The 24,382-nt window shown below is 44.7% G+C and overlaps 1 protein-coding gene across 1 annotated transcript; it reads left to right on the top strand.

The window, feature by feature from the left end:
* The first annotated feature begins 18,000 nt into the window (after nucleotides 1-18,000).
* Nucleotides 18,001-22,690, top strand: LOC311111216 (protein FAM8A1-like). The gene is made up of 5 exons (XM_084153928.1): nucleotides 18,001-18,517; nucleotides 18,988-19,108; nucleotides 19,265-19,388; nucleotides 19,794-19,933; nucleotides 21,951-22,690. Exons 1-5 carry the CDS (start codon nucleotides 18,106-18,108, stop codon nucleotides 22,093-22,095), a joined length of 942 nt encoding a protein of 313 aa, XP_084010054.1. The 5' UTR covers nucleotides 18,001-18,105; the 3' UTR covers nucleotides 22,096-22,690.
* Nucleotides 22,691-24,382: the final 1,692 nt, after the last annotated feature.

Consider the following 24,382-nt stretch of genomic DNA (forward strand, 5'->3'; position numbering starts at 1 on the left):
TAATGGTCGACTATCAAGTGCTCTGATGGGGTGTGGAATGGATAGGGGAATCAATGGAATGCCTATACGGTGTGCGAATGCCCTGTCCATAAAGTTCCCAGCTGCGCCTGAATCGACTAGCGCCTTACACTGGGGAACATCCATGTGCTCAGGAAAGGAGACAAGTATTTTACAGTGCGCAGCAGAGGGCTCTGAACAAATGTGGATGTTCGATACCTGGGGTGATGCGAGAGTGCCCAGCCTGCCGCCTCTAAACCGAGCAGAGCGTTGACGACAACGTGTGGTGAAATGTCCCTTCGTGCCACCAGTGTGGCACTGGCGCTGTCGTCCTCCGCTCTCTCGGCTGGCGGCTCCACCCAGCTCCATCGGCTCGAGGTCCGAGTCTTCCAGGGTGGAAATGGGTAGACCCCTACCAGGACGTCCTCTGGCTGCCAGCAGGTTGTCCAACTGAATGGCCATGTCCACCAGTTTATCGAAGGACAACATGGTGTCCCGGCAGGCTAGCTCCCGTCGGACGTCCTACCGCAGATGGCACTGGAAATGGTAGATCAGGGCCCGCTCGTTCCACCCGGACCCCGCTGCCAGCGTCCGGAACTCCAACGCGAAGTCCTGCGCGGTCCTCGTCCCCTGCCTCAGGTGGACCAGTCGCTCACCCGCCTCTCGACCCTCGGGCGGGTGGTCGAATACTGCCCAAAAGAGGCAAGCGAACTCCCTGTAGTCCTCCAACGCGGCTGGAAGGCAGGAAACGAGGACGGACACCTTCTCCCGCTCCGATGGTGCCGGCCTGATGCTGGCGAAGTAAAGCTCCAATTGGAGGAGGAATCCCTGGCACAGTGCCGCTGTCCCCTCAAACGCCTGTGGTTGGGATATCTGGATCCCTCCTGGTGCTGGAGTGTAGGTGGCTGGATCCGGTTGGCCAGCTGGACTCGACAGATCGGGTCTGCTCCTCTCCAGGCGTTGGATGACCTGAAGAACCCGATCCATCGCTTCCCCCAATCGTGGAGTGCTCCTGGACCCGTGCCACGACTTCAGGCATGCGCTCTTCTCCCGCTGACTCCATAGGAGGTGGGTGATTCTGTGAGGCGTGTGATAGAAGGAGACAGGTGCAGGAGAGTAATACGCATCCAAAAAGTTTATTCCGTCGATAAACAGTTGCGCATTTATGCAACAACAAAACTCAGGCACAGGGGAAATATCTACCCTGGCAACAACAAGGTAAGGGTAGCTCAACCGAGCTACACACAGCTCACTACAAACAATCACCCACACAGACAAGGAAGCAGAGGGAACACTTATACAACGACTAATTGGGGATAAGGACCAGGTGTGTGTGATTAATTAGACAAGACTAGTGGAGTGATGATAAATGGATCGGCAGCAGCTAGAAAGGCGGTGACGACGAACGCCGAAACCTGCCCCGAACAAGGAGGGGAGGCAGCCTCGGCGGAAGTCGTGTCATTAAGTCTATAAATGAAGATTAAATTAGAAATATATTTGAAATACATTTCATTCCAACCCAATTAACGGGCAGCTGGGAAGCTTAAAAGTCCTCTTACGTTGTTTAAACATTTTAAAGATAGTACAGCATGCTACTTAATGAAGGGGTAAACATGCAGGACAATAAAGTATTCTACTGAATATTAATTTAAAATGTTGCTGTTTTATAAAAGAAGCTAGCTGCAGAGTGTGTGGGGAGTTCTTTCAAATAATTATAACACTGTTTTAATGGATATGGGAGCTCACCTGGTTTAATGGATATATGAGCTCACCTGATTTCTCTGGTGGAAAACAAAGTCAGCAACATTCCCCCGACCACGTTCTCTTTGGGGGGAATTCAGGAATGCTTTGTTCAATTTTTTAAAATGAAACTCTCAGTTGAAACTCTTCCAATTAGGCAAAGTCATTGAGCTTTGCCTATGTCTGGTGGTAAGCCATTGGTTGGCTTAAAGTAGTGTGGTTGAACACAGTGGCACCAGGTCAGCAAGGGAAAGAACGTGACTGAATGTAGAATTAGGTCACCACATCAAGCAAAAATGTCAGCATCCCTCGAGAAAGGCCCAGAAGCTTTTTGAAACGTCAGCACTGGCTAATATTGGATTCAATAAGTAAGTAAGAGAAAACATGTTGTTTTTGCATGTTAACCTTATCCTTCTACATTGTTGAATGAGGAAACCATTTGAACAGACTTCCATAATCCCTCTCTCATTGAAATGCATATATCCCATTTCCCAATTTAAAACCAACAGGAACATTTACCAGGCATTCAAGATCATTTATACTATTTTTGACAGTTTTATCTAAATTATTTATTGTAAGAAGAATCTCCTTAAAAGTCCCTGTTTCTTGTAAGGGTTTTGACAGCTCTCTAGAGCAGTGGTTCTCAACTGGTTTTGCCAGTTGATCCAGGTTGTCTCATTCACGATCCAATATTAGTGTCACATTTTTTGTTGTTGCCAAAATGCAATCTGGAAAACTATGTTTAATGCTATATTAATGCAGGGGTCGCGTTACAGCAGAATTCTGCGTTTTTCACGCAGATAAAATAAAAAAACGCACATCTAAAACATAGATCTAAAACGCAGATCTAAAACGCAGATCTAAAAGGCTTCTTTCTTGTTGTAATTTCTGCTTGGCATCAGACTAATTTTGTGCTTCAGTTGCACTTGTCCACTAGGATGAGAATTCACGAATGGGCATTCTATCAGCAGACAGCACTCTGACTGATGTGGAGCTACTCTTCTCCTGTACTTTTCTCGGTGTAGCCTACTTTTCTCCGGTAAAATGCAAGATTAACTTCAAGCAACACATTGGGAAATGTAGCTGGTTACATTCTTTATATGATAAACATTAGAAATATGATGGCCATGTATGGTTTTAGCAAAAAATACCTTGCTTTTTCATTGTAAGCGCCTTTACTTGTGTGGCTGCCATAAACAGCGTTGCACTTCTGTTATCATCGGATGAAAATGAAGCTATTTTCATGCCGAATGTGTTTCACTAATGTCTTTTCTGTAAAGGACGTCATGCGAACCACTTGTCATCCATAGCATTCTTCCTCTCCCCTTATATGGGATAAAAGGTCACCTGTCAGCCAATGACGATGTTGATGCAACTAGTTAGCTGCAACCGAATGGCTGTTGTAGCCAGCTAGCTAGCTACTTGCTATTAGCCACCGTTAGCGGTCTAAACCATTGTCCGTGGCCTGCACTACCCACCAGCCAGCTCTAGCTCTAGCCTGGACAATATGTCGGCCAGTCTGCACAGCGTGCTATCGACCCAGAGCATATCGGATTTTCTGCCGGAATCACTGGACCCTAGCGCCGGATCATCGCAACTAGCTAGCTGCAATCGAATGGCTGTTGTCGTTGGCTAATTACCATTGCCCCTTAGCAAGAACCAGTTAGCCTTGAGCTAGCCTCGAGCCAGGCCCATCTACCGGCTATCTACCTCTCTGTCAACCGGACGGGACCTCCTAGTGTTGACACAGAGCCCCGCCGATCCAACACGACTGGTCTGCCGACGAAATCGTCTGATGTGGTTTCAACAGGCTTCCCGTTACGACGTCGACCACGAAGATCCATCTGCTATCCCCGGCCCGCTAGCACACGCAAGCCGTGGCCTCTTGCTCGCCAGTGCTGTAGCAGTCCCGAACTACCTCCGAACTCTCCTATTGCTGTTCACCGGACCTTATGATAACTCAGCTATACAGCTGATGCCTGCTGGACTGTTCCTTTATACGGTACCACATCCTGTTTATGTTTAGCCTCAGCCTAAACTTTGTCGCCATTACCAGCTGTTGTCTTAGCTCTCTCGAATAACACCTGTTATTGCTTTATGCCTCTCTCCCATGTCAATATGCCTTGCTTATTGCTGTTTCGGTTATTTCTTATTGTACTATTTCACTGTAGATCCCCCAGCCCAGCTCAACCTGCCTTAAATAGCTCCTTTGTCCCACCCCCCATACACACGGAGACCGACTAAATCGGTGCCTCCGGTGATGCTATCTCTTTCATCGTTACCCAACGCATAGGTTTACCTCCACTGTACTCATATCCTTCCATATCCTTGTCTGTACATAATGCCCTGAATCTATTCTACAATGCCCGGAAATCTGTCCCCTTTTTTCTCTGTACTCAACGCACTAGAAGACCAGTTCTTAAAGCCTTTAGCCGTATCCTTATTCTACTACTCCTCTGTTCCTCTGTTCCTGGTGATGTAGAGGTTAACCCAGGCCCTGTAGCCCCCAGTATCACTCCTACTTCCCAGGCGTTATCATTTGTTGACTTCTGTAACCGTAAAAGCCTTGGTTTCTTGCACGTTAACATCCGAAGCCTCCTCCCTAAGTTTGAGTTATTCACTGCGTTAGCACACTCCGCCAATCCTGATGTTCTAGCAGTGTCTGAATCCTGGCTTAGGAAGGCCACCAAAAATTCAGAGATATCCATCCCCAACTACAACATTTTCCGTCTCGATAGAACTGCCAAAGGGGGTGGGGTTGCAATCTACTGTAGAGATAGCCTGCAGAGCTCTATCATACTATCCAGGTCTGTGCCCAAACAGTTTGAGCTTCTACTTCTAAAAATCCACCTTTCCAGAAATAAGTCTCTCACTGTTGCCGCTTGCTAAAGACCCCCCTCAGCCCCGAGCTGTGCCCTGGACACCATATGTGAACTGATTGCCACCTATCTATCCTCAGAGTTCGTACTGCTTGGTGACCTAAACTGGGATATGCTTAACACCCCGGCCAACCTATAATCTAAACTAGATGCCCTCAATCTCACACAAATTATCAACAAACCTACCAGGTACAACCCTAAATCTGTAAACATGGGCACCCTCATAGATATCATCCTGACAAATTTACCCTCTAAATACACCTCCGCTGTCTTCAACCAGGATCTCAGCGATCACTGCCTTATTGCCTGCGTCCGTAATGAGTCCGCGGTCAAATGACCACCCCTCATCACTGTCAAACGGTCCCTAAAACACTTTAGTGAGCAGGCCTTTCTAATTGTCCTGGCCGGGTATCCTGGATGGATATTGACCTCATTCCGTCAGTAGAGGATGCCTGGTTGCTCTTTAAAAGTGCTTTCCTCTCAATCTTAAATAAGCATGCCCCATCAAAAAATTCAGAACTAAGAACAGATATACAGTGGGGAAACAAAGTATTTAGTCAGCCACCAATTGTGCAAGTTCTCCCACTTAAAAAGATGAGAGAGGCATGTAATTTTCATCATAGGTACACGTCAACTATGACAGACAAATTGAGAAAAAAAATCCAGAAAATCACATTGTAGGATTTTTAATGAATTTATTTGCAAATGATGGTGGAAAATAAGTATTTGGTCACCTACAAACAAGCAAGATTTCTGGCTCTCACAGACCTGTAACTTCTTCTTTAAGAGGCTTCTCTGTCCTCCACTCGTTACCTGTATTAATGGCACCTGTTTGAACTTGTTATCAGTATAAAAGACACCTGTCCACAACCTCAAACAGTCACACTCCAAACTCCACTATGGCCAAGACCAAAGAGCTGTCAAAGGACACCAGAAACAAAATTGTAGACCTGCACCAGGCTGGGAAGACTGAATCTGCAATAGGTAATCAGCTTGGTTTGAAGAAATCAACTGTGGGAGCAATTATTAGGAAATGGAAGACATACTGATAATCTCCCTCGATCTGGGGCTCCACGCAAGATCTCACCCTGTGGGGTCAAAATGATCACAAGAACGGTGAGCAAAATTCCCAGAACCACACGGGGGGACCTAGTGAATGACCTGCAGAGAGCTGGGACCAAAGTAACAAAGCCTACCATCAGTAACACACTACGCTGCCAGGGACTCAAATCCTGCAGTGCAAGACGTGTCCAGGCCCATCTGAAGTTTGCTAGAGTGCATTTGGATGATCCAGAAGAGGATTGGGAGAATGTCATATGGTCAGATGAAACCAAAATATAACTTTTTGGTAAAAACTCAACTCGTCGTGTTTGGAGGACAAAGAATGCTGAGTTGCATCCAAAGAACACCATACCTACTGTGAAGCATGGGGGTGGAAACATCATGCTTTGGGGCTGTTTTTCTGCAAAGGGACCAGGACGACTGATCCGTGTAAAGGAAAGAATGAATGGGGCCATGTATCGTGAGATTTTGAGTGAAAACCTCCTTCCATCAGCAAGGGCATTGAAGATGAAACGTGGTTGGGTCTTTCAGCATGACAATGATCCCAAACACACCGCCCGGGCAACGAAGGAGTGGCTTCGTAAGAAGCACTTCAAGGTCCTGGAGTGGCCTAGCCAGTCTCCAGATCTCAACCCCATAGAAAATCTTTGGAGGGAGTTGAAAGTCTGTGTTGCCCAGCAACAGCCCCAAAACATCACTGCTCTAGAGGAGATCTGCATGGAGGAATGGGCCAAAATACCAGCAACAGTGTGTGAAAACATTGTGAAGACTTACAGAAAACGTTTGACCTGTGTCATTGCCAACAAAGGGTATATAACAAAGTATTGAGAAACTTTTGTTATTGACCAAATACTTATTTTCCACCATAATTTGCAAATACATTCATTAAAAATCCTACAATGTGATTTTCTGGATTTTTTTTCCTCATTTTGTCTGTCATAGTTGACGTGTACCTATGATGAAAATTACAGGCCTCTCTCATCTTTTTAAGTGGGAGAACTTGCACAACTGGTGGCTGACTAAATACTTTTTTCCCCACTGTAGCCCCTGGTTCTCCTCAGACTTAACTGCTCTTGACCAGCACAAAAACATCCTGTGGCGTACTGCATTAGCATCGAACAGCCCCCGCGATATGCAACTTTTCAGGGAAGTCAGGAACCAATATACACAATCAGTTAGGAAAGCAAAGGCTAGCTTTTTCAAGCAGAAATTTGCATCCTGTAGCACTAACTCCAAAAAGTTTTGGGACACTGTAAAGTCCATAGAGAATAAGAGCACCTCCTCCCAACTGTCCACTGCACTGAGGCTAGGAAACACTGTCACCACCGATAAATCTACAATGATCGAGAATTTCATCAAACATTTTGCTACGGCTGGCCATGCTTTCCACCTGGCTACCACTACCCTGGCCACCAGCTCTGCACCCTCCGCTGCAACTTGCCCATGCCCCCCCCCCCCCCCCCCCCCCCCCCCGCTTCTCCTTCACACAAATTCAGACAGCTGATGTTCTGAAAGAGCTGAAAAATCTGGACCCCTACAAATCAGCTGGGCTAGACAATCTGGACCCTTTCTTTCTAAAATTAACCGCCGAAATTGTCGCAACCCTTATTACTAGCCTGTTCAACCTCTCCTTCGTAATGTCTGAGATCCCCAGAGATTGGAAAGCTGCCGCGGTCATCCCCCTCTTCAAAGGGGGTGACACTCTAGATCCAAACTGTTACAGACCTATATCCATCCTGCCCTGCCTTTCGAAAGTATTTGAAAGCCAAGTTAACAAACAGATCACCGACCATTTCGAATCCCACCGTACCTTCTCCACTATGCAATCTGGTTTCCGAGCTGTTCATGGGTGCACCTCAGCCACGCTCAAGGTCCTAAACAATATTATAACCGCGATCGATAAAAGACAGTACTGCTCAGCCGTCTTCATCGACCTGGCCAAGGCTTTCGACTCTGTCAACCACCGCATTCTTATTAGCAGATTAAATAGCCTTGGTTTCTCAAATGACTGCCTCGCCTGGTTCACCAACTACTTCTCAGATAGAGTTCAATGTGTCAAATCGGAGGGCCTGTTGTCTGGACCTCTGGCAGTCTCTATGGGGGTGCCACAGGGTTCAATTCTCGGGCCGACTCTCTATTCTTTGTGTATATCAATGATGTCGCTCTTGCTGCTGGTGACGCTTGGATCCACCTCTATGCGGACGACACCATTTTGTATACATCTGGCCCTTCATTGGACACTGTGTTAACAAACCTCCAAACGAGCTTCAACGCCATACAACACTCCTTCCGTAGCCTCCAACTGCTCTTAAACACTAGTAAAACTAAATGCATGCTCTTCAACCGAATGCTGCTTGCACCGCCCACCCGACTAGAATCACTACTCTCGGCGGGTCTGACCTTGAGTATGTGGACAACTACAAATACCTAGGTGTCTGGTTAGACTGTAAACTCTCCTTCCAGACTCACATTAAGCATCTCCAATCAAAAGTTAGATCTAGAATCGGCTTCCTATTTCACAAACAAAGCCTCCTTCACTCATGCTGCCAAACATGCCCTCGTAAAACTGACTATCCTACCAATCCTTGACTTCAGCGATGTCATTTACAAAATAGCCTCCAACACTCTACTCAGCAAATTGGATGTAGTCTATCACAGTGCCATCCGTTTTGTCACCAAAGCCCCATATACTACCCACCATTGTGACCTGTACGCTCTTGTTGGTTGGCCCTCACTACATATTCGTTGCCAAACCCACTGGCTCCAGGTCATCTATGAATCACTGCTAGGCAAATCCCCGTCTTATCTTAGCTCACTGGTCACCATAGCAACACCCACCCGTAGTCTGCGCTCCAACAGGTATATCTCACTGGTCATCCCCAAAGCCAACACCTCCTTTGGCCGCCATTCCTTCCAGTTCTCTGCTGCCAATGACTGGAACGAACTGCAAAAATCTCTGAAGCTGGAGACTCTTATCTCTCTCACTACCTTTAAGCGTCAGTTGTCAGAGCAGCTTACCGATCACTGCACCTGTACACAGCCATTCTATAATTAGCCCACCCAACTACCTCATCCTCATATTGTTATTTATTTTGCTCATTTGCACCCCAGTATCTCTATTTGCACATCATCTTTTGCACATCTATCATTCCAGTGTTAATACGAAATTGTAACTATTTTGCACTATGGCCTATTTATTGCCTTACCTCCACAACTTACTACATTCGCACACACTGTATATATATTTTCTGTTGTATTTTTGACTTGATGTTTTGTTTACCCCATATGTAACTCTGTGTTGTTGATTTTATAGCACTGCTTTGCTTTATCTTGGCCAGCTCGCAGTTGTAAATGAGAACTTGTTCTCAACTGGCTTACCTGGTTAAATAAAGGTGAAATAAAATAAAAAATAAAAAGGTCACACCAGGACAGATAATACTGTCTGTCACATCAGTCTAACAGGTCACTCCACAGCCTACCCATGTTGACACAACAAGCGGCAAAGTTTACACACAGACACACACAAATGGATGCACATACATACAAACACACGGACGCACATCACACATGCACGCATACACACACACGAAAGCGCATACACACAGGCGAGTGGACAGACGGACGTACTTACACACACACGTACATATACAGTGGGGAGAACAAGTATTTGATACACTGCCGATTTTGCAGGTTTTCCTACTTACAAAGCATGTAGAGGTCTGTAATTTTTTATCATAGGTACACTTCAACTGTGAGACAGAATCTAAAACAAAAATCCAGAAAATCACATTGTATGATTTTTAAGTAATTCATTTGCATTTTATTGCATGACATAAGTATTTGATCACCTACCAACCAGTAAGAATTCCGGCTCTCACAGACCTGTTAGTTTTTCTTTAAGAAGCCCTCCTGTTCTCCACTCATTACCTGTATTAACTGCACCTGTTTGAACTCGTTACCTGTATAAAAAACACCTGTCCACACACTCAATCAAACAGACTCCAACCTCTCCACAACGCCAAGACCAGAGAACTGTGTAAGGACATCAGGGATAAAATTGTAGACCTGCACAAGGCTGGGATGGGCTACAGGACAATAGGCAAGCAGCTTGGTGAGAAGGCAACAACTGTTGGCACAATTATTAGAAAATGGAAGAAGTTCAAGATGACGGTCAATCACCCTCGGTCTGGGGCTCCATGCAAGATCTCACCTCGTGGGGCATCAATGATCATGAGGAAGGTGAGGGATCAGCCCAGAACTACACGGCAGCACCTGGTCAATGACCTGAAGAGAGCTGGGACCACAGTCTCAAAGAAAACCATTAGTAACACACTACGCCGTCATGGATTAAAATCCTGCAGCGCACGCAAGGTCCCCCTGCTCAAGCCAGCGCATGTCCAGGCCCGTCTGAAGTTTGCCAATGACCATCTGGATGATCCAGAGGAGGAATGGGAGAAGGTCATATGGTCTGATGAGACAAAAATAGAGCTTTTTGGTCTAAACTCCACTCGCCGTGTTTGGAGGAAGAAAAAGGATGAGTACAACCCCAAGAACACCATCCCAACCGTGAAGCATGGAGGTGGAAACATCATTCTTTGGGGATGCTTTTCTGCAAAGGGGACAGGACGACTGCACCGTATTGAGGTGAGGATGGATGGGGCCATGTATCGCGAGACAATGACCCGAAACACACAGCCAGGGCAACTAAGGAGTGGCTCCGTAAGAAGCATCTCAAGGTCCTAGAGTGGCCTAGCCAGTCTCCAGACCTGAACCCAATAGAAAATCTTTGGAGGGAGCTGAAAGTCCGTATTGCCCAGCGACAGCCCCGAAACCTGAAGGATCTGGAGAAGGTATGGAAGAGTGGGTCAAAATCCCTACTGCAGTGCGTGCAAACCTGGTCAAGACCTACAGGAAACGTATGATCTCTGTAATTGCAAACAAAGGTTTCTGTACCAAATATTAAGTTCTGCTTTTCTGATGTATCAAATACTTATGTCATGCAATAAAATGCAAATTAATTCCTTAAAAATCATACAATGTGATTTTCTAGATTTTTGTTTTAGATTCCGTCTCTCACAGTTGAAGTGTACCTATGATAAAAAATTACAGACCTCTACATGGTTTGTAGGTAGGAAAACCTGCAAAATCGGCAGTGTATCAAATACTTGTTCTCCCCACTGTACATAAACACACATGGATGGACGCACACACGGACGGACGCACATACAGACACACACACACTCACAGGTACAAGGTTCAGTGTCTAGAAATCACATCCTGTTCTCTAGTGATATGTTTTGACAGGCACATACTTTTAGAACATGCTCCTGTCTAGAAATAGAAATCGTGACATTAAAGGGAAAGGGCTTAGACCCTCAGGGCCACTATAGTGTCTATCTGGTGGGAGAACCACTTTGCCTTTAAATATAAGTGCTTCATAGGTGTGTAGGACACACATGACAGGTTACATACAGTGGCAGTCGTAGCGGTGAGTGCTCACTGATTCAGAGGGGTTGGGTTAAATCTGGAAGACACATTTTGGTTGAATGCATTCAGTTGTGCAAGTGACTAGGTATCCCCTTTCACTGTATGATAAAATCAGTGACAGATACAGCTGAAGCTAGGCTATTCAACCACACAAACACCCGCATATCCACGTAGACACACATCGAGACACACACACACACACACACACACATACACATACACATACACATACACATACACATACACATACACATACACACACATCTACTAAACCCAACCCAATCCATAATCCCCCCATGTTGGTGGGTTCCACGGGGGTCAGCGTTTGCGGGACTAGGCTTTTATTTGCGGCCGATTATTTTTGGACCAGTCACCCTATAGGTCTGTCAGTAGGGATCAACCTCATGGCCGTCCAATCTCTGTCTGCCTGACTGGCTCTATTCAGCCAGCCAGCACTGTCATTAAGGCCAGCCAGAACTTACAACCACAGGCCTGCCTACCCAGCCCGGTGCAGCCCAGTCAGCAAATACACCCCCCTGGATATATGAGAGAGAGAGAGATACAGGGAGAGATAGAGAGAGAGGGTAAGGGGGGAGGGTATGAGAGAGGGAGAGAGGGAGAGAGGGAGAGGGAGAGGGAGAGAGACGGGGGAACGAGTGAGATAAAGACAGAGAGAGAGACGAAAAGAGAGAGAAATATATACACTAGCACAGCTTTTCAACAGCTGACACCGTGGGCATTCAGGGTGCCGGATTCAAGCCGTTTCCGGAACAGATTTTGTTGGCCCTTATGGCCCCTGCTCTCTCTGATTGGAGCTGCTGATATGAGTGGCACTAGAACAGAGAAGAACACTAGAACAGAGAAGAGCACTAGAACAGAGCAGAGCACTAGAACAGAAAAGAGCACTAGAACAGAGCAGAGCACTAGAACAGAAAAGAGCACTAGAACATAGCAGAGCACTAGAACAGAGCAGAGCACTAGAACAGAGAAGAGCACTAGAACATAGCAGAGCACTAGAACAGAGAAGAGCACTAGAACATAGCAGAGCACTAGAACAGAGCAGAGTACTAGAACAGAGAAGAGCACTAGAACAGAGAAGAGCACTAGAACAGAGAAGAGCACTAGAACAGAGCACAGCACTAGAACAGAGAAGAGCACTAGAACAGAGCAGATCACTATAACAGAGCAGAGCACTAGAACAGAGAAGAGCACTAGAACAGAGAAGAGCACTAGAACAGAGCAGAGCACTAGAACAGAGCACTAGAACAGATCAGAGCACTAGAACAGAGAAGAGCACTAGAACAGAGAAGAGCACTAGAACAGAGCAGAGCACTAGAACAGAGAAGAGCACTAGAACATAGAAGAGCAGTAGAACAGAAAAGAGCACTAGAACAGAGAAGAGCACTAGAACAGAGCCACAAAATCACTGGTGAAACACTAACAGTAACAGTATTGATGAAACAGATAAAAAAATACCATACTTTTGAAATACATTATAGTAAAATGGATACATCTTGTTAACTTGCTTATTCAAGGATAAGGATAAGACATGCATGGTGCATCCATTTATTGCTGGATGTTGACATGAGCACTGCACACCATAGCCCAGTGAACCATGACAAAAGGTGTATGTACTCATATGTAGGCTATGTGTGACATTTCAAATGTATGTAGTTCTGTCCATGAGCTGTTCTTGTCTATTAAACCCCCCTAGAGTCGATGTCCACGCCCCATCAGAAATATATCTAATTAGCATAATAATAACAATCCCCATAACAATCCACTGCATCCGTCGATGTCGCACTTCTGCATCTTCGGTGAAAGGTGACAGAGCTAGAGCGGTGTTTGTCAGACCATGAAACACCCCGAAAATCGTTCTTCTCACAAAATCGTCTGTAGCATCCGAACGATTTATGACCCCTCTATGGAAAGATGAGACTCACAAAGACGATGGTGTTCTCTGTTTTGCTCTACGACTCCCTAGTCGTAGAGCAGTCTGACTAGTCTGAAGGTCCCCCGGTTCCAGTTGAAAAAATGAATGGCAGTATAAGGTACAGTGGGGGAAAAAATTATTTAGTCAGCCACCAATTGTGCAAGTTCTCCCACTTAAAAAGATGAGAGAGGCCTGTAATTTTCATCATAGGTACACGTCAACTATGACAGACAAATTGAGGGAAAGAAATCCAGAAAATCACATTGTAGGATTTTAAATGAATTTATTTGCAAATTATGGTGGAAAATAAGTATTTGGTCAATAACAAAAGTTTCTCAATACTTTGTTATATACCCTTTGTTGGCAATGACACAGGTCAAACGTTTTCTGTAAGTCTTCACAAGGTTTTCACACACTGTTGCTGGTATTTTGGCCCATTCCTCCATGCAGATCTCCTCTAGAGCAGTGATGTTTTGGGGCTGTCGCTGGGCAACACAGACTTTCAACTCCCTCCAAAGATTTTCTATGGGGTTGAGATCTGGAGACTGGCTAGGCCACTCCAGGACCTTGAAATGCTTCTTACGAAACCACTCCGTTTCTGACCGGGCGGTGTGTTTGGGATCATTGTCATGCTGAAAGACCCAGCCACGTTTCATCTTCAATGCCCTTGCTGATGGAAGGAGGTTTTCACTCAAAATATCACGATACATGGCCCCATTCATTCTTTCCTTTACACGGATCAGTCGTCCTGGTCCCTTTGCAGAAAAACAGCCCCAAAGCATGATGTTTCCACCCCCATGCTTCACAGTAGGTATGGTGTTCTTTGGATGCAACTCAGCATTCTTTGTCCTCCAAACACGACGAGTTGAGTTTTTACCAAAAAGTTATATTTTGGTTTCATCTGACCATATGACATTCTCCCAATCCTCTTCTGGATCATCCAACTGCACTCTAGCAAACTTCAGACGGGCCTGGACATGTACTGGCTTAAGCAGGGGGACACGTCTTGCACTGCAGGATTTGAGTCCCTGGCGGCGTAGTGTGTAACTAATGGTAGGCTTTGTTATTTTGGTCCCAGCTCTCTGCAGGTCATTCACTAGGTCCCCCCGTGTGGTTCTGGGATTTTTGCTCACCGTTCTTGTGATAATTTTGACCCAACGGGGTGAGGTCTTGCGTGGAGCCCCAGATCGAGGGAGATTATCAGTGGTCTTGTATGTCTTCCATTTCCTAATAATTGCTCCCACAGTTGATTTCTTCAAACCAAGCTGCTTACCTATTGCAGATTCAGTCTTCCCAGCCTGGTGCAGGTCTACAATTTTGTTTCTGGTGTCCTTTGACAGCTCTTTGGTCTTGGCCATAGTGGAGTTTGGAGTGTGACTGTTTGAGGTTGTGGACAGGTGTCTTTTATACTGATAACAAGTTCAAACAGGTGCCATTAATACAGGTAACGAGTGGAGGACAGAGGAGCCTCTTAAAGAAGAAGTTACAGGTCTGTGAGAGCCAGAAATCTTGCTTGTTTGTAGGTGACCAAATACTTATTTTCCACCATAATTTGCAAATAAATTCATAAAAAATCCTACAATGTGATTTTCTGGAGAAAAAAATTCTCAATTTGTCTGTCATATAATGAAAATTACAGGCCTCTCTCATATTTTTAAGTGGGAGAACTTGCACAATTGGTGGCTGACTAAATACTTTTCTTCCCCACTGTATATGGAGACTGTTTAGGGCCAAAAATAAGGGGTTAAATAAACTCAGCAAAAAAAGAAACGTCCTCTCACTGTCAGCTGCGTTTATTTTCAGCAAACTTAACATGTGTAAATATTTGTATGAACACAACCAGATTCAACAACTGAGACATAAACTGAACAAGTTCCACAGACATGTGACTAACAGGAATGGAATAATGTGTCCCTGAACAAAGGGGGGGTCAAAATCAAAAGTAACAGTCAATATCTGGTGTGGCTACCAGCTGCATCAAGTACTGCAGTGCATCTCCTCCTCATGTAGTACACCAGATTTACCAGTTCTTGCTGTGAGATGTTACCCCACTCTTCCACCAAGGCACCTGCATGTTCCCGGACATTTCTGGGGGGAATGGCCCTAGCCCTCACCCTCCGATCCAACAGGTCCCAGACATGCTCAATGGGATTGAGATCCGGGCTCTTTGCTGGCCATGGCAGAATACTGACATTCCTGTCTTGCAGGAAATCATGCACAGAACGAGCAGTATGGCTGGTGGCATTGTCATGCTGAAGGGTCATGTCAGGATGAGCCTGCAGGAAGGGTACCACATGAGGGAGGAGGATGTCTTCCCTGTAACGCACAGTGTTGAGATTGCCTGCAATGACAACAAGCTCAGTCCGATGATGCTGTGACACACCGCCCCAGACCACGACGGACCCTCCACCTCCAAATCGATCCCGCTCCAGAGTACAGGCCTCTCGGTGTAACGCTCATTCCTTCGACGATAACCGCGAATCCGACCATCACCCCTGGTGAGACAAAACCGCGACTCGTCAGTGAAGAGCACTTTTTGCCAGTCCTGTCTGGTCCAGCGACGGTGGGTTTGTGCCCATAGGCGACATTGTTGCCGGTGATGTCTGGTGAGGACCTGCCTTACAACAGGCCTACAAGCCCTCAGTCCAGCCTCTCTCAGCCTATTGAGGACAGTCTGAGCACTGATGGAGGGATTGTGCGTTCCTGGTGTAACTCTGGCAGTTGTTGTTGCCATCCTGTACCTGTCCCGCAGGTGTGATGTTCAGATGTACCGATCCTGTGCAGGTGTTGTTACACGTGGTCTGCCACTGTGAGGACGATCAGCTGTCCGTCCTGTCTCCCTGTAGCGCTGTCTTAGGCGTCTCACAGTATGGACATTGCAATTTATTGCCCTGGCCACATCTGCATTCCTCATGCCTCCTTGCAGCATGCCTAAGGCACGTTCACGCAGATGAGCAGGGACCCTGGGCATCTTTCTTTTGGTGTTTTTCAGAGTCAGTACAATGGCCTCTTTAGCTCTTTAGTGTCCTAAGTTTTCATAACTGGGACCTTAATTGCCTACCGTCTGTAAACTGTTAGTGTCTTAATGACCGTCCCACAGGTGCATGTTCATTAATTGTTTATGGTTCATTGAACAAGCATGGGAAACAGTGTTTAAACCCTTTACAATGAAGATCTGTGAAGTTATTTGGATTTTTACTAATTATCTTTGAAAGACAGGGTCCTGAAAAAGGGACGTTTCTTTTTTTGATGAGTTTATATGCCTAAAAAACAATTCCATATAGCTTAGTAGAACCCCCTCCCCCTCCCCCGGCTTAGACAGGGCTTAGAACTTTATGGGTTAATGTTCTGTATTATATCATCTTTTGCAACAGCTAATGGGGATCCTAATAAAATACCAAACAATACCAATACCTAAAGGGGTAGCCAGCCTATTTGCCATTAGAACATAGTCAAATTCCATCCATAGCTCATGCTTTTATGTATCTTAGAAAAACATAAATTACAGAATGTATAGGCATAGGTATTGATGGTAAAATGTATGATCTTAGTCTGATAGTTACAGTATGGGTTAACTTTGAGAGATGGAAATCTGTCAAGAGATTGGTTGAAGCAAAAGCAGATGGAAAACTGTTCAATTCTAAAAACTGCAAGTTGAACGTTTTTACCAAACGTATGAAAGACACTGCTGCCACCTTGTGGTGTATGTCTGCCATGCATGAATGTACAGGATAGGACTTTATAGAGAGCAATAGTCATGGCGTCTTTTTGTAGGCTCTAACAGAGGCTTACTCAGCCATGGCTCATTTGCCAAAGCCTATGGGGATAATTTTTTGTTGTTGTGTTTTTGGATAAACGCTGAAGATAAGGTCTGTAATAAACACAGGCTTAGGAGATCTTATAGATTTCGTTCTATGAGATAATCTTCATCAGCTAACGTCACTTTGTGTGAATTTAGAAGCATTTATGTAATCAGAAAAAGCACATAAAGCACATAAATGCTTCATAATTCATAGTCATATTAACTGACTGATATTATCTCATAGAACAAAACGTATAAGATCTCCTAAACCTGTGTTAACCAGACCTTATTTTCGGGGTTTATCCCAAAACCCCATTATTTCCCTATTAATTTCCCCCATAGGAAGGGCCAAAAGAACCAAAGGTAGCTCATTTCCAGGTTTTAGGACTACAAGCTGGCGAGCTCACTCTAACTGGTAATAATAGTTTGTTGTTGATCGCTTACAGTATAGGACTAAGCCTATTCACATGACATGAAGAAGGTAGTTATATGTATATCTATCTGATATAGCTGTAATTCTTATCTTCTGGCCTTTATCGGCTTGGACCCAAATAAATTGCAATAGCCTAATGATATAACCTAATAATTGAGGTCCACTCATAGCCTAATGATATAACCTAATAATTGAGGCGTACTCATAGCCTAATGATATAACCTAATAATTGAGGTCTGCTCATAGGCTAATGATATAACCTAATAATTTAGGTGTACTCATAGGCTAATATTCTCACTGACATAATGAATGACACAAATAATTAATACATTGGGAATCTAGATTTGAAGAGAGTATCTTGAAATAATACTACATAATCTCCGGTTTGAACGTTACTGTAATCCATTGTGACTGTCCCTTTAACTTGACATGAACGAAAGTATATGGTCTATACCACTATTGTTCTAGGGGTGTCATCGGATGGTAATTTGTGTAATTAACCAATAATAAGATTATATATTCATTTATATTGAATGTAAAGTTTAATCACAACCCCGATTATAAACGATTTTGTATAACTAACGTCTAATGGATTTGCAGACTGGATACATTTGTGGAATCATTGTTCCGTGTATCCCTGTTTTCTGCACCCAACATGGAACCTTCCAACTCAGAGTAGGTTAGCATGGATGACTGTAGCAGAAGATTAGCTGCTGGGGAAAGACGTTTTACGTTTGAAAGGATTTAAGTGAGATCTAGAAGTGGTTTAACCATGGCCACTACTACAGAGAATGGACCGAGTTCGCGTTCCGAAGAGAGCCAAGAAGCGCAAACAAACGTCAACGCCACAACTGAATACTGCGCAAAATTGCAAGAATGGATGTGGCAGTATTACTGGGGCTATGCAAATTGGCAAAGCTGGATGACTCTGACTACGTTTCCTTTTCCTCCGTGCAATTTCCCCGTAGCTGGAAACTATCAAGCGCCGACTGGAACTCCATGGCCCGCTGGACAACCAACTTTAGATGCCCAATATGGGTACAACTATCCGGGAATGGGGTATCCCTTTCCATTCCCTGCGCCCCCGACTACGGGTGCTCAGACAGGGCAGCAGATGACAGCTGGGACACCGCCTCATGATGCAAGGCCAGTGCAACAACAGAACGGAAACGCACCTCAAGCAGGTACACTACAAGTCTATGATGACAATAGCGCTATAGGCCTACACTCACTGACTGACTCTGGGTGTACAGGTCGTTTTTGTGTCATCATGTAGCTACTAACTAGGCCTACTCGGGTCAAAGAAACAAAGACAACACCTTTCCTCTATTTGTTCATTACTAGAATGAGTTGCTTGTACAGGATCACGTGCAGCTTCTTGAGCAAACAGCAGGCTAATCATGATGTGTACCTACCTACTCATGCATATCTTTACAATCTGCAGAGGCCTTGTTGATCTGAATAGAATACATTGTTTAAGTCAGCTCTTGAGCCCACCTGATCTAAGGCAAATCACCTATGCACTGACTTAATTGGCTGAACAAAATTAAATGGATTGATCAGGGGTTTAAAGTAGGCCTGCTCACATTCTCTCTAAATTAGTTTAACATAATCTACCTGGGTACAATAGCTAAAGTTGTCTTCTCCCCTTCAGGTCGGGAATACACCATCCCTTCTCCCCTCCACAGATTCCTAGCCGAGACAGTGGACTTTTTTATTTTATTTTGCATCAAGGCAACCATCATCCTGTGGATTATGCACCTTAGTGGCATGAAGTGAGTCAATCAGTCTAGCCTTTTATCATTTCCATGGCCTTGAATGAGGAGAAAAAGACAAGAAAATAACATTAATGAACATTTATTTTCAGTATCATAATAGTCCATGATTATTCTATTGTATTCCACTCTACTCTACTCTATTCTCCCCCACAGGGACATCACTAAGTTCATCACCCACTTCATAGTTGAGGAGATAGATGAGAACACATCTATGGAGGACCTGCAGAAGATGATGGCAGTAGCTCTGGTCTACAGGTTGCTGGTCTGTTTCTATGAGGTAGAGTATCTCTGGTGTATAGGGAGCTGTTCTGCTTCTATGAGGTAGGTTTTTGAGTATTGATCTTATGTCAGTCTGAGATTAGGCTATGGTTTCCGGTGAGAACAATCGTGCAGTCTCAGTGTAGCTACCTGAGAAGGTTAAGGCTAGTATGTGACCTTTCAATTGCCTACACCAGCATAATATGGGTTAAGTTGGTTATACATAAAGTTACAAAGCATTGAGAATGAGTGACAACCTAAACCCCTGTATTCACAATGGAAAACACATTAATCATTTCCTACCACAGATATTGACTCATGGTGATATGTGTGGATTGCATCAACATTGATCTTTATGAAGAATATTTCACTTACAGTATGTGATATATTTTCACTGTCACTCTGACCTTCCTCCTCCTCTCAGATCATCTGTATCTGGGGTGCGGGCGGTGCCACCCCGGGGAAGTTCCTCCTGGGTCTTCGGGTCGTGACATGTAACAGTTCAGTCCTGGTCCGACCTAACCGGGTACTGGTGGTGCCGGCATCTAACGTCACCCTGTCAGCGTAAGTCACTGACTGCATGTGACACATCTTTTTTTAGCTCTGTTGAAAGCAGATGAAAATATGACTGGTTTGATTTGCTCAATTGGCTACAGACATCTACTTCTACCACTAGTACTACTGCATTTCCGTATGCAAAGGTGTGACCAAGATAACTTTGACTGAGCATTGAATATGAAACGCACACAAATGCTCACTGGAGCCTGAGTGCTTGTGAGTTCATAGCATACTACATAGCTAGATATGAAGCCTGTCTCTGAAATGGAGAAAAGCTTTCTTTGAAAATGGGGATTTGACATTTAACCCTTGTTTTATGGTACTGTTTCCACTGATCTTAACCTAGTATTGCATGTTTAGGTTATTGCTATGTAATTAATATTATCTACAGTGAGGGAAAAAAGTATTTGATCCCCTGCTGATTTTGTACGTTTGCCCACTGACAAAGACATGATCAGTCTATAATTTTAATGGTAGGTTTATTTGAACAGTGAGAGACAGAATAACAACAACAAAATCCAGAAAAAACGCATGTCAAAAATGTTATCAATTGATTTGCATTTTAATGAGGGAAATAAGTATTTGACCCCTCTGCAAAACATGACCAAGTACTTGGTGGCAAAACCCTTGTTGGCAATCACAGAGGTCAGACGTTTCTTGTAGTTGGCCACCAGGTTTGCACACATCTCAGGAGGGATTTTGTCCCACTCCTCTTTGCAGATCTTCTCCAAGTCATTAAGGTTTCGAGCCTGACGTTTGGTAACTCGAACCTTCAGAATCCCTCCACAGATTTTCTATGGGATTAAGGTCTGGAGATTGGCTAGGCCACTCCAGGACCTTAATGTGCGTCTTCTTGAGCCACTCCTTTGTTGCCTTGGCTGTGTGTTTTGGGTCATTGTCATGCTGGAATACCCATCCACGACCCATTTTCAATGCCCTGGCTGAAGGAAGGAGGTTCTCACACAAGATTTGACGGTACATGGCTCCGTCCATCGTCCCTTTGATGCGGTGAAGTTGTCCTGTCCCCTTAGCAGAAAAACACCCCCAAAGCATAATGTTTCCACCTCCATGTTTGACGGTGGGGATGGTGTTCTTGGGGTCATAGGCAGCATTCCTCCTCCTCCAAACAAGGCGATTTGAGTTGATGCCAAAGAGCTCGATTTTGGTCTCATCGGACCACAACACTTTCACCCAGTTCTCCTCTGAATCATTCAGATGTTCATTGGCAAACTTCAGACGGGCCTGTATATGTGCTTTCTTGAGCAGGGGGACCTTGCGGGCGCTGCATGATTTCAGTCCTTCACGGCGTAGTGTGTTACCAATTGTTTTCTTGGTGACTATGGTCCCAGCTGCCTTGAGATCATTGACAAGATCCTCCCGTGTAGTTCTGGGCTGATTCCTCACCATTCTCATGATCATTGCAACTCCACGAGGTGAGATCTTGCATGGATTGACAGTTATTTTGTGTTTCTTCCATTTGCGAATAATCGCACCAACTGTTGTCACCTTCTCACCAAGCTGCTTGGCGATGGTCTTGTAGCCCATTCCAGCCTTGTGTAGGTCTACAGTCTTGTCCCTGACATCCTTGGATAGCTCTTTGGTCTTGGCCATGGTGGAGAGTTTTGAATCTGATTGATTGCTTCTGTGGACAGGTGTCTTTTATACAGGTAACAAACTGAGATTAGGAGCACTCTCTTTAAGAGTGTGCTCCTAATCTCAGCTCGTTACCTGTATAATAGACACCAGGGAGCCAGAAATCTTTCTGATTGAGAGGGGGTCAAATACTTATTTCCCTCATTAAAATGCAAATCAATTTATAACATTTTTGACATGCGTTTTTCTGGATTTTTTTGTTATTCTGTCTCTCACTGTTCAAATAAACCTACCATTAAAATTATAGACTGATCATTTCTTTGTCAGTGGGCAAACGTACAAAATCAGCAGGGGATCAAATACTTTTTTCCCTCACTGTATTGTCAAGTCTTGTAAAAAATAACTTCCAACCCTTTCTCCCCCTTCCCAGTTCCACGGTGCGGGCGTTGAACAAGAACTTCTCCATCGCCTTCCTGTTCCCCGTCTTCATTATCCTCCTCTTCTTCCAACACAACAGGACTGTGTATGACATTGTAGCAGGAACCATCGTGGTGCAGCGCAGAGGGGCCAGATAAAATACCCTATAGTGGATCTGAACAGGGTCCTGTTCATTAGGGAACACCGTAGCATAACACTTTGCAACAGAAAATGTAAATCTGTGTTCTTATTGGACATGTTCAGGTAGTAGTACCTTCCTGTTTCATTAAGTTTGAAAACGTTTCTCTCTATTGAACACAACCCAGAACTTGGGCTTCTAGAACCTAAAAGAAGGCCTGTTAAACAGAGCTAGACCTACAGACCTGACAGAGTTCTATCCATGGATACATACGGCTCAGACTGAAACCCACTCAGGACAGATTGGAGTTTGATACAACGTGATATAGAAGTCTCATGGGGAGGCCTCAGAACAGAACATCATGGTTGTTTTATCTTCTTCATTCATAATGTATGGTTACTAAACCTTTCCCTAGTTACTGCTTAGCTAGACAAGCAGAATGAATCTGAATATCTCAAAGGAATGTTAGGGAAGTTGTGTATGTGATGTTCATATGCAATTGTAGACTGACTCGTATATGGATAAGGGCTTTTTGCAGGTCAAGATGAAAGGTGAAATGACGGGGTTGTTTGCATAGCGGCCATTCCGTATATTCTAAATGGAACTAAAAACTGTTACTTGGGTCTTTTATTTACTGAACTCCTCTGGATTCTGCCTCAAGGCTGTCTGTCTGTCTGGGCCACATTTTCAGCAGCAGGTTTGCATTCTACTGTCTAGTGCTTTCTTCACCAGAGCCAGACTCAGTTGTCATTCTGACTCACATCACAGATCAGAATCTGGACGTTATACAAAATATCTACGCACTTCCTCACTAATAGGAGGTTGGCTGGTTGTGTCTGCATAGATGTGTGTGTGTGTGTGTAAGTGTGCACTTGTGTGCAGGAATGCACACCTCTGCTCATGTCTGGAATCACAAACCATGACTCAGGGTATTCTATTTGACAATTCATCCCTTACACAGGCTAACCTTAAATGCATGAGTGTAAATTATCACCCTCAAGTGAGTTTACAAGTGACCACTAAAGTGAGTTTATAATGTAATGTTTTACACTACTGTACACACTACACCAGGGTTCTTCAATTCCGGTCCTGGAGGGCCGAAACACCTCTGTTTTTCATCCTCTCCTTCTAATCAGGGGCTAATTCAGACCTGGGACACCAGGTGAGTGCAATTAACTACCAGGTAGAAATAAAAAACAGAAGTGTTTCGGCCCTCCAGGACTGGAATTGAAGAACCCTGCACTACACTATATGTACAGCATGTACATCTCTGACAGCATGCCCACACTGTACAGTCGTGGTCAAAAGTTTTGAGAATGACACAAATACTAATTTTCACAAAGTCTGCTGCCTCAGTTTTGATGATGGCAATTTGCAAATACTTCAGAATGTCATGAAGAGTGAATTGCAATGAATTGCAAAGTCCCTCTTTGCCATGAAAATGAACATAATCCCCAAAAAACATTTCCACTGCATTTCAGCCCTGCCACAAAAGGACCAGCGGCCATCATGTCAGTGATTCTCTCGTTAACACAGGTGAGAGTGTTGACGAGGACAAGGCTGGAGATCACTCTGAAATGCTGATTGAGTTAGAATAACAGACTGGAAGCTTTAAAAGGAGGGTGGTGCTTGAAATCATTGTTCTTCCTCTGTTAACCATGGTTACCTGCAAGGAAACACGTGCCGTCATCATTGCTTTGCACAAAAAGGGCTTCTCAGGCAAGGATATTGCTGCTAGTAAGATTTCACCTAAATCAACCATTTATCGGATCATTAAGAACTTAAAGGAGAGAGGTTCAATTGTTGTGAAGAAGGCGTCAGGGTGCCAAGAAAGTCCAGCAAGCGCCAGGACTGTCTCCTAAACTTGATTCAGCTACGGGATCGGGGCACCACCAGTGCAGAGCTTGCTCAGGAATGGCAGCAGGCAGGTGTGAGTGCATCTGCACACACAGTGAGGCAAATACTTTTGGAGGATGGCCTGTTGTCAAGAAGGGCAGCAAAGAAGCCACTTCTCTCCAGGAAAAACATCAGGGACAGACTGATATTCTGCAAAAGGTACAGGGATTGGACTGCTGAGGACTGGGGTAAAGTCATTTTCTCTGATGAATCCCCTTTCCGATTGTTTGGGGCATCCGGAAAACACGTTGTCCGGAGAAGACAAGGTGAGCGCTACCATCAGTCCTGTGTCATGCCAACAGTAAAGCATCCTGAGACCATTCATATGTGGGGTTGCTTCTCAGCCAAGGGAGTGAGCTCACTCACAATCTTGCCTAAGAACACAGCCATGAATAAAGAATGGTACCAAC

Source organism: Coregonus lavaretus (assembly GCF_964263955.1).
Source record: "Coregonus lavaretus genome assembly, chromosome: 3".
In the NCBI taxonomy this organism is placed as follows: domain Eukaryota; kingdom Metazoa; phylum Chordata; class Actinopteri; order Salmoniformes; family Salmonidae; genus Coregonus; species Coregonus lavaretus.